This window comes from Camelus dromedarius, chromosome 30 (genome assembly GCF_036321535.1).
Source record: "Camelus dromedarius isolate mCamDro1 chromosome 30, mCamDro1.pat, whole genome shotgun sequence".
NCBI lineage: Eukaryota > Metazoa > Chordata > Mammalia > Artiodactyla > Camelidae > Camelus > Camelus dromedarius.
In genome coordinates this window covers 15,139,950-15,150,867 of record NC_087465.1, presented here as the reverse complement: position 1 = coordinate 15,150,867, position 10,918 = coordinate 15,139,950, and the positions used below count along the sequence as shown (strand labels likewise).

Sequence of the window (10,918 nt, the reverse complement as noted above, 5' to 3'; positions counted from 1 at the left end):
ACCCCTTTTCTTTCCTTTTTTTTGGTATTATCCTGCTCTCTTGCTTTCTCTGATCCTTGTGTGTAATTTTTCTCTTTTATCTGCTCGTAAATGCCCACTTATCTACTTTCTAAAAATATGTGAAGTATTTGTTGTCAATTCTTTTATAATCACTTTGTAGCTTTCACATTCTTTCCTTCTAGTTTATAAATTAACCTCTCCCCTTCCCCAAATTTCCTTTGATATAATGCTTCTAAATATATGACTGTCTTCTCTTTCACAAACAAATACCAAAATAATCAGCGTGGCTTTCCCCACATCTGATTAGGGGTGCTGATTATATTAATGTCAATAAGCCAAATTTAAAAAGACTTGATAATTTTGTTACCCGAAAATAACTTCTAAGTCAAAGTACGGATACAAAGGGGACTGAAACAACACATTGAAATATGATTAATTTTAATATGTTTTCAAGGAAAGAGTAAATTCACCAGCAGAAAAAAAATGATCAAAGTTAACATTTTACAGATTTTCAGTCTCAAAGCACAATACATATTTCATACAAATATATCACCATTATAGGTACCATAATATGGCAACATTTATACACAAGGCCATTTACCATTAAGAAAATTCAGTGGCAATGGTGATGCAATGCATTAGTTCATCTTTGTTAAACTTTCTGCTATTATACTTCCTGGCCTGCAGGAGTATTTGCCAGGATCCAAAAGGAAATGTGTGACCTCAGTTTGAACAATGCATAGAAAGCTCTGGTTGCCCACACTTCACCCTCTATTTACTATGTGACCACTAGAAATGTTTTTGTATCACTACCCTGACTTCATTCCATTTACTATTAAGGCCATTCCCAAGGAATCAAACATTTGTACAGATTCACTTGTATATTATGGAATTATTTTATAAAAAAATAAGTGCAATATCAGGACTTAATATTCTATATGCCTAGACTTAATAAAAGAGAAAACCTATACAGGTATTATGTAGAAAATAATTTGATATATATGGAATAGGTAATCATAGCATTGAACTGGGGAAAACGTAGTACGTTTTTGTCATTTTTATAGTTATTATTTCCGTTATTATTGTTTTTAAATGCACCAGAAGATTTACTGAGGGCCATTCACATTCAATGTTTAGATTCATTTTATTAGTGGCATATACAAAGCACCGTATCATATCATATATGAAATGTAGAACAATTATGACTACCTAGTTAACTGTAAAAAATAACTGCTAAGAAAATATAGCAATATTTAACACAGGATTTCTCAAACCATTACATATTCATTACTTTTCCCAAAGCTAATAATGTCCCATGTTTTATTTTACAGACAAAGTCTATCAAGATTTATAGGCATTTTGGCACTTTTAGGGGGGCTGAAAATAGTTGATATCTTCTGTACAGTAATGTTACAGTTTTATACAAAATTCAGAAATATGGCATTTGGAATAGTCTTTATGATTCTCTTCCAAGTGTTCCATTTCACACAACAGCAAATACTCTGAATGCCTTTCCTCCTGGGGGATTCTGTAAACTGCAAAAAATACACAAAGTATATTGATGTCATCTCCACATGTAGTCCTTCAAACAAATCATGCTCTCTTATGACAGTCAAGAAAGTCGCTCTATGAATCCAGATGGCCGACTTTCTTAGACTCCCGTAATTTATAGCTATTGGAAAGCTTGAGTGAGGGTGATGTAATTCTTTAAATCATGGTTGTATGCTGACTGCAAGTTTACTAAAGAAATTTAAGGTGCATAGGAAATTATAATTTCCTAAGCCTGACAAAATTTAAATTATAAAGTTAGTATACTTATTAATATTTTTAAGACTATGGCTTCAAAAAAGTTTTACTGAGGAAATTTAATGGTCAAATCTGAAAGGTCCTAAGAATTTCTTCACTGAAGTGGAAACACACACACACACACACACACACACACACACATACACAGTACTCAAGTTCATTTCAGAGGTATTTGAAAACAGAACTTTAAAGCAATACAGAATCATCCTTTTTACTCTTTATTAAATTATTTGTATTTTATTTGATAATACTAATCAAGGTATATGTTTTGTTTAAATACCTCAAGTTAAAACCAGGTTGACAATGCCATTAATCAATATTTATTCTAATACAGTGTAAACTTTTAAAGTTTATATTTTTGCATAAGGTTTTAATTTTCTTAATAATATAAAAAACTATTAGAGATAAACACAATAAATGCTAAGAGCAAGACAAAATGCAATTTCTTTTATATAGTTATTCATGTACAAGATAAGAAAGAGAATTTTTAGAATGAAGAAGAGATGAGAACATCACAAGTGTATACACACAACATTACACAATAAACACACACAGGCACCAGGTTTTTCATACAAGCAGATGGCCAACTGAAAGTCATTTATGTTTGTAGGAAACAGGTAGACAATGTGTCCCAGAAAGCAAATGTGTTTAGTGCTTCTTCTTTATACACAGTGAAACACTGGAAAAATACATATTTCTAAACCTCCAGAACTAGTGCTGAATCTGAGTTCTGACTGACTAGTTATGTGACCTTGGGCACATCATTTAACCTCTCTGAGCCTCAATTAACATGTCTGTAAATTAGGGTTTATAGAACCAGCTTTATAAGGCTATTAGTGGAGCTGAGTTAATATAATTAAAAGGTCCAAAAGCATCTGGAAAATTCATGGCAAGTGTTCAAAAAAAATATTTTTCTCAGTTTTCTTAGAACGTCATCTATCTTATAGTTTTAAAATAAACTTAAGAAATATGACAGGTAAGTGAAACCACATCACTCAGTTCAGCTTATGAAACTGCAATCATACTCAATAACTCAAGAACTCAACGGCTCCTTGATACAGTTTCATCTGAAAAGAGATGCTAGGGGGAGGGTGTAGCTTAGTGGTAGAGCACATGCTTAGCATGCACAAGGTCCTGGCTTCAATCCCCTGTACCTCTACTGAAAAATTTAAAAATGAAAAATTAATTAAAAATACATAAAGAATAACATACATAAAATAGAGTTAAGCAGCGAAACAAAACCAAAAAGGAAAATAGATGCTAAACACAAAGCTGTCATGTAACAAAGATGGCACCCAGATGCTCATGTGGAAGGCAATCTAGACACTCTGCATGGTGCACCTTTTGGTGTCCTTTAGAGAAATTTTACCATTGTATAAACCCTCCATTGGCAATTTTGAAGAACCCAGTAAATGTGTAAAAGTTAGGGACTTTTTTGTATCTATACAAAATACGTGGGACTTCATATTACCTCCACAAGTACCAAGGATTTGAAAAATCATTGCAGTTTTTTTTCTCTTAACTTTTATTAAGTCACATGAATTTTATCCAACCACTAAATATATGACACCAAATACAAGATGACCTGAAAGAGTTCATTTATATCGTACTAGGCATCCAACTTCCTATCAAAAAGAGAATCTGGTTCCAGGGAAAATCAGACTCATTGTTTGTGTCAAATACTCTGTCAGAGAACTGGATTAGAGAAATATTCAGTGCCTTGCTCACCTAGAAAGAATTACATATAAAAACTAATCTAGAAAATCCAAAAGAGGATGAAAGAAATTTCCTTATTATAAGATCAATTAACAAAGGAGTGGTTCTGACTCGTAATCCGATTTTCACGTTGATTTTTATAAGCCTGCAGGAGACAGGCACCTCTGGTACTACAGCTTCTCCCATCCCTGGTAGACCTACTATTACACAGTGTGCAAAGGACACACACCAGCTCAGTCATGAAACTTCAAACCCACACTAAAGCCAGATGGTTGTAAAACAAGCATAGGGATAGATGATATAGATAGATAGATAGATAGATAGATAGATAGATAGATAGATAGATAGGTAGATAGATAGATAAGTTTATCTAAATATTTGGATATACGTTTATAAATATACACATTTATGTATTTACCTTTCTGAGAAGATTCCATTCTGAAAAGAAGCAGTGTAAGTCTTTCTTTTGTCCACAGGCATAATGTCAACATAACCACCATGATTTCGAACCACCCCAGCATGTACTGCTGCTCTGCAGATACTGGACAGCTGAGGGAGCAAGGAAAAACCCATCACTGTTAGGAAATGTCTGCTGAACCTGGTCAGCCTACTCTCCTGGTCGCTGACATCTGTCTCTATATGGATACCCAGTGAGCAGCTGCGGGATGTTTCGTATGTAAAGAAATGTTTCGAAAGTCACAAAGTTGAGGCCAATTTTGAGCAAGTCAGATCTGAAGGCAGATCTTAAGGGTGACGGCAATGATAAGATGCCTTCACCATCTAATCTGTCCAGACAGCAAGCTTTTACTTTTGTTGAAGCAATAAAATGCAAATTCGCTCCTTTTATCTCTTCAAGGGCCTATTTCTTATTCTTAAATTTCAACCTTTTGCTAATGCCAACTCGAGTCACTCTGACCAAATGTTCACAGGTTGGATTATCTGGACCTCATTTATATTGTTTTGACTTAAAGAAACGCAAACATAGTTCTGTATATCTTTAGTCCCTTTTCCAAAATACAGGCATATATTAAATGGAGAGGTTTTTCCTATTAGATAATATAATCTGCCCAGAGAAAACGTGCCCAAAATAGTAACCCCCGCAAAAAAAATACGAAGAACGAACATAGCTTCTGCCTAGATTTGCAACGTTCATGACTCTCATCTGACATGAAGTACTCAGAAAGTTCTATTTTTGCATTGTATCAGTTACAGAATCTGAGCTGAACAGAATTTCTATAAAGGAGAAAACGGTTTCCTTTTTTTTTTTTTACACAACTGAGTTCTAGAAGTCAACTCCTTTGGTCAATTAAAGTCTTCTGCAGATTGTAACAGTGGCATTCATCCAAATATTCTACCAAAATTTGTCAACAGCTGAGTATAGCTTGAGGAAATCCCACAAAATGAAACACTTGAACTGTTTCAGGATAAAGCAATCCACCTCGTATCCCCACGGGTCCTTTCTGATCCCGCTGGTGCGTTCTTATCTCACTCACATGTGAGTGACTTAATGTGCTTTTTTAAGTTCACATAAGCATGTGCATCTTATGTGACCTTGCTTTATTACTGTGCTCTGAACTCTGTAGCACCAGTCAGTATTTATTAGATCAGAGACCGAATGCCAAGCTGTTTAATCCTTTTCATGTTTTTGCTATATCACAAAATACCATACACCTAAAACCCCATATCCTTACTCTGAGAAAGCAGTTTATTCACCATTTAAAGTCCCGCACAGAATTAACATTTGTGTCCAATATGGTTCATAACAGATGGAATTAAAAATAACTCTGGACACATTTCAGTATTTATCCTGTTCTGTTAAAAGGGTATTATCAGCATTTTTCCCAAGGCAATAAGAGTGCTTAGATACAACATTCACTAAATCCGAGCACTTAATATGGTTCAAAACTATTGTTTTGCCATAACTATGCAGTCAGCAGGCATTCCGATTTGAGTTCAAAGGTCAGAAGAGATTTTCTTTTTCTACTCACACTTTGTAAGAATTAATATATCACAAAAAGAAAGGCTACATCTGTGAAAACAGTGGAACATTTTTAATAAATGCAGAAATTAACTTCATCTGTAATGAATGAGAAATGAAAGCTTAAAGTAATAGAATGTACAAGTTCTAACTCTACAGATGGAGAGAGAGAGAAAGAAAAGATGGGGGAGGGAGGGAGATTGGTAGATTGTTTCTCATTTTTTCCGAATCTTGTATTTAAAAAGATAATGTAGGGGACAGAAAGATTGATTGATTAACAAATGGTTGAATCTCTGACTCTGTACTTAGCACATATAAGAAATTTTTACATTTCCAAATTCTTCCACATAGTAAAACATAATTCCTTACCCCATTTCCTGAGGTAGGAAGATAAAATGATCTCAGGTTCTAACAAAGGTTCTAACAAAACCTTAACTCTAGCAAAGACATGGCTTATAGGTATAGAAATGTATAGGATATTTTGGAGCTGGGAGAGAGACTTGAGTTTTGGAGAATCATTTTAAATGTAAAGCTGAACTGGAAAAGAAAAAAAACAAACTGGACCTAAATGAACTCACCAAGAGAAATAAGGTGGTAACACACACATTTCAGGCCTCTCTTCACAATCATATTTCCATATTATTCTTTTTTTTTATCTAGATAGTTTTTTTTTAATTTTTTCTTTTCAATTGAAGAATAGTCAGTTACAATGTGTCAATTTCTGGTGCAGAGCATAATGTCCCAGTCATGCCTATACATACATATATTTGTTTTCATATTCTTTTTCATTAAAGGTTATTCTATTAAATAAGTGCATCAAGAATATATTTCTTAAATTTGTTTTTATAACTCTTTGGATTAGATATTGATAGTGGTTTCCAAATGTCTGCCACATAGAATCTAAACTCATCAGCATGTATGTAGACTGTCCAATTACATGTTTCAAGAGCCGGACTCCTCCCTCCATCCCTCACTAAATTGGCTGCAGCCCCTTTTAGCTTCAATTCTCACCAGCTCAGATACAAGCAAGCCTACATGCTATGTCCACTTCCAGCTCACTCACTGTCACCTCCATGTCTTTGTAGATGCCATTTACCCTGCCTAGAATGTGCACTAATCCTCTTGACCAACCCACCCTTGAGACCTGGATCAAAAAGCACTTATCCACACTGAAGCCATCACAGCTAATCTTCCTGGTCCAGCCCCACCCTAGCTCTGTCATCCATTACAAGACACCTCAAGTGGTTTCCTTCTGTATGTATTTTAATATTACCTGTTTTTGATTCTATGCTACTTTTTTAAACACCCATTTGAAAGTGGCGATATTGTTCAGACATTAGACAAACTCTTAATTATCCAGTTTATACTTCAAATACTTAAGAACTAAAAGGAAGGTTAAAGAAAAGTAAAATGCTTTTTCCTTCCCAAGGATGTGTCCAAACTATTTAATTCAGTGTCTAAGATACATGGATAAGGTATGAAGAAAAAATTAGTCAAAATTAATGATTCTGCAAGCATATTGCACACAGATATTCATTTTTAGTGTTACTGATGATTGACTCTTCTGAATATATATATATATATATCGACACAGAATCTGTTCCTTTTTCTGTGTATAATGTACATATATACATTTAAACATACATGTGCATGTACATATAGACAGATGGATAGATACTGAGAGTTGCACAAATTAGGATACTTACATCAGAATAAATTCGAGTTCCAATTACACGAGCATAATGTGGATTCGCCTGCATACAGTTACGAGGACAATATACTCTGAAAAATGAATATATTTATTTATATTTATAAATATTAAGTAGCTGGTTATTTCAGTCTTTTTTTCTTAGTAAGACCACAGACATGCATACCCAAAAGTAAAGTCAGCATTCTAAACTCTACTCTTTTTTTCAATGGAAGTACAGCTGATGTACAACATTATACAAGGTACAGGTGTACAATATGGTGATTCACAATTTTTAAAGCTTATACCCCATTTATAGTTATCATAAAATGTTAGCTATATTCCCTGTGTTGTACAATATACCCTTGTATTGTATTTTATACCCAATAGTTTGTACCTCTTAATCCCCTACCCTGTATTGCCCCTCTCAAGTCCCTCTCAACACTGGTAACCACCCGTTTGTTCTCTGGATCTGTGAGTTTGTTTCTTTTTTGTTATATTCACTAGTTGGTTGTAATCTTTTAGACTCCACACATGAGTGTATCACACAGTATGTCCTTCTCTGTCCCACGTGTTCCACTTAGCATAATACCCTCCAAGTCCATCCATGTTATTGCAAATGGCAATTTTTTTTTTTTTACTTCTAAGGGCCTCTCTCCTTACATTACAGATGGCCATCTTCTCCCTGTGTCTTTTCACATTGCAAATGGCAAATTTTCATTCTTTTTTCTAGCTAAATAGTATTCCGTGTGTGTGTGTGTGTGTGTGTGTGTGTGTGTGTGTGTGTGTATTTATACACATTTTTTTCCTTCTAAAATAGGTCAGTTGTACAAGCCAGGCAGTAGACACAGTTGTTTCTGCTTACTTTATCCATTTCCAGCTTTTGGCACAAATGTGGTTTTTTTTCTCTTTTTCTTTCTTTCTTTTTTTTAAATTTAGCCAGGAACCTTTCTAATTTGGGGATTCAAAGCAGAAGGAAACATCAGAGAGTACCCCTGTCTCAGTATCTGGGAATTTGGTACCCCATGTGGCTGCAAAAGTTAGTGAACATGTAACTTGGAAAAACCGAATCACTGTCTGCCTCACACATCTCAGTTTCTTTGGTGTCTCATCCAATTTCATGGTTTTAATTATCATCTGTAAACTGTCCACTGCCAAATTTGCATCTCCAGGTGGGATCTCTTCTCTTAATTCTAAATGTGTACATCCTACTGTTTATTCAATATCTCCACTTACATCTCAGATTAAGCATGTTTGAAACCAAATTCCTAACCTCCTCCCCCAGCCCCTAAATATCTTCTTTCTGTAGGCTTCCTACAGTAAATTTCAGCTCCATTGTTCAGGTGGTCAGGCCAAAAACATTTATTCTATTTCAACCCCTCTCCTTATCTCAACCTTATGTTCACCCCACTAGCAATTTCTACTTAGGTAAGTTCAGGTCAAAGAAAGACTGCAGGAGCTTTCTTGCATGTTTGTGTTCTAATCTCTGGTTTTAACACCTTGTTACATACTTGTGAAAATGTAGACAGTGATCTAGTAAACACTGCTTTATTGACAACTTGCTTTTAAGCTTTGAACAAAAGTGCTGACACATTTTAACAGTACCTGCTTTTACATCTTGAGCCTTCCATAGATTTTAAAGATCTAATTGTTTGTAGACACATGTAAAGCAGAATAAGATTTCCAATAACACACACACACACACATAATTTCTACAAGGTTATGGTACTAAATAGTAGAGACAGTTTATTTCGGGCAGTTCTGCCAGCTTTGGAACCTCTTAAGGACGTGACTGTGCGGGTAAATCTTATTTTCTCACCCTCATCTTCAGCTAATTTCCTTTCATGTATCTGCTCTTGGCATTTTTCTCCAGAACAGATTTATGCCTCAGCTTCTTCAAGTGATACGAAATTTTCAAACAGATGTACCAACCATATGTTCCCCAAAAGTTATAAACTGTCATTTAAATAATACCATTATGACCTAATTTATCAAACTACTCAAAATTTCATATGAGAAAAGAAAAGATAACCTTTGTTCCACCACATTTCTAAAATAAAACAAGAGGGAAGCTTTCCAGACTACTGTAGGTCAAAATTATGTATAAATTATCACTTCTACAGACTTGTTATGATAGTGACAGCAAAAATTAAAGTTGAATTTTAATAATTTATATCATTCCTTTATGGAGGATACTTCCCCTCAAGCCAACAAAGAGAAAACTTATTTACTAATATTTTACTTGAATGATTTTGGGGAGGACAACAATATTGCTACAGACTGTTCTCTAGATACAAAATTACTATTTATTGAGCATATACTAGAGGAAGGCTTAATGCTGAATGCTCTACAGAAATTATCCTTTCTATTTGAATATCATAAACCTTGTCACATGGCTGAAATAGGGCCTAGCATAATAATGGTATATAATAAGTATGTAATAAATATTTACAAGTGGATAATTCTAAAATGCTTGCTTTTTTTTCACCATATCATAATGGCAAAATTTACCAGTTTCACCTAGCAATATACCTCTTATTCTCTTTATAAAAATACAAGCTGTAAGTATAGGCATTTGAGAAATGTGGGGAAAAAATTTTTTTAATTTCCTGAGATTCTAAAACACACCACAATTTTAATTAAATTTGTTATCGTTATAAGAGCATAATTTGTAAATCTCTAGTTAGAGGAGAGTGTACTTTTATAATAAACTATTTGGCATTTAATTTATCCATGATCAGATGGTAAAAATATATTTTTCAAACTGTAGGTGAGCCTCAGATTATCCTACACGTTGTATAAACTGCTGATTCCAATAAAAATACATGCTGAAGAATTTAAAACTTCTCAAAGCAGTAGGTACCAAGTTAGCTGACCAGAAATATTACAACAGTATTCTCACAAGAGAGTAGAGACAAACAGATTTGGTTTTTAGAAGGAAACAGGTTAACTATTCTTACCTAAAGGAACTGATTGCTTATATCACTACAGTATCTGTAACTGAGAAACTTCCCACCAATGGAAAAATGAAGTATTTACATCTTAGATCAACATCACAGTATTTTATCCCTTTGCGAACAACTAATTCTCAGAATTTAAATGAAACATTGCTTTAATTTTAAAAGGGTAAATGAGGAAACTTCTCCAAAGTAAGTAAACTTTTTCATAAAAAGCGAGCTCCCTCAATTTTTACTAAACTATAGTTTATCAATTATAATCAAGTTTCTAAATCTCATTACTAGTTTTGGAATTAAAATGGGCTTTCTTGGCATTGATGGAGGTAATGTGGAAGGAAGTGAGGCTGGATGAGCAGGGACATACTTCACTTTTCTTATATGGTTATGGCTTACGGCCAGAGTGCTTCTAACTGCTTTCACATTATCTTGCTCAAGATACAGGAAGCCTTTTTCCCCCATTATTTTATAGTAGACAAATTCCATCATAGTATTTTAAATGAGAGAGTACAAAACAAAAATAAAAGAAAGGCAGAAGATAAACTTTTGACTTGCCACAATTAGACTTAGCTAATTTAGCAACTAGGATGACACTGCTTAAAAATACAAGCCATTCCATTTTAGTTTCTGTAGTGAAGTCTTGTTACAGACCGAATGCTTGTGTCCCCTGAATTCATATGCTGAAATACCAATCCCCAATGTGACTGAATTTGGGGATAGAGCCTTCATGGAGGTGATTAAAAGAAGTCATAAGGGCAGGGCCTTTATCTGGAGAGA

General features: G+C 34.3%; 1 protein-coding gene across 1 annotated transcript in view; it reads right to left on the bottom strand.

Moving 5' to 3' along the window:
• Positions 1–418: 418 nt before the first annotated feature.
• Positions 419–10,918, bottom strand: part of CRISPLD1 (cysteine rich secretory protein LCCL domain containing 1) — a 43,076-nt gene continuing 32,576 nt past the window's right edge. The window contains exons 13-15 of the mRNA XM_010979412.3: positions 7,207–7,282; positions 3,941–4,071; positions 419–1,535 (exon numbers count right to left, since the gene is read on the bottom strand). Of these exons, the coding sequence (XP_010977714.1) occupies positions 1,484–1,535; positions 3,941–4,071; positions 7,207–7,282 (259 nt within the window). The 3' untranslated portion in view covers positions 419–1,483. The remainder of the gene's footprint in view (positions 1,536–3,940; positions 4,072–7,206; positions 7,283–10,918) is intronic.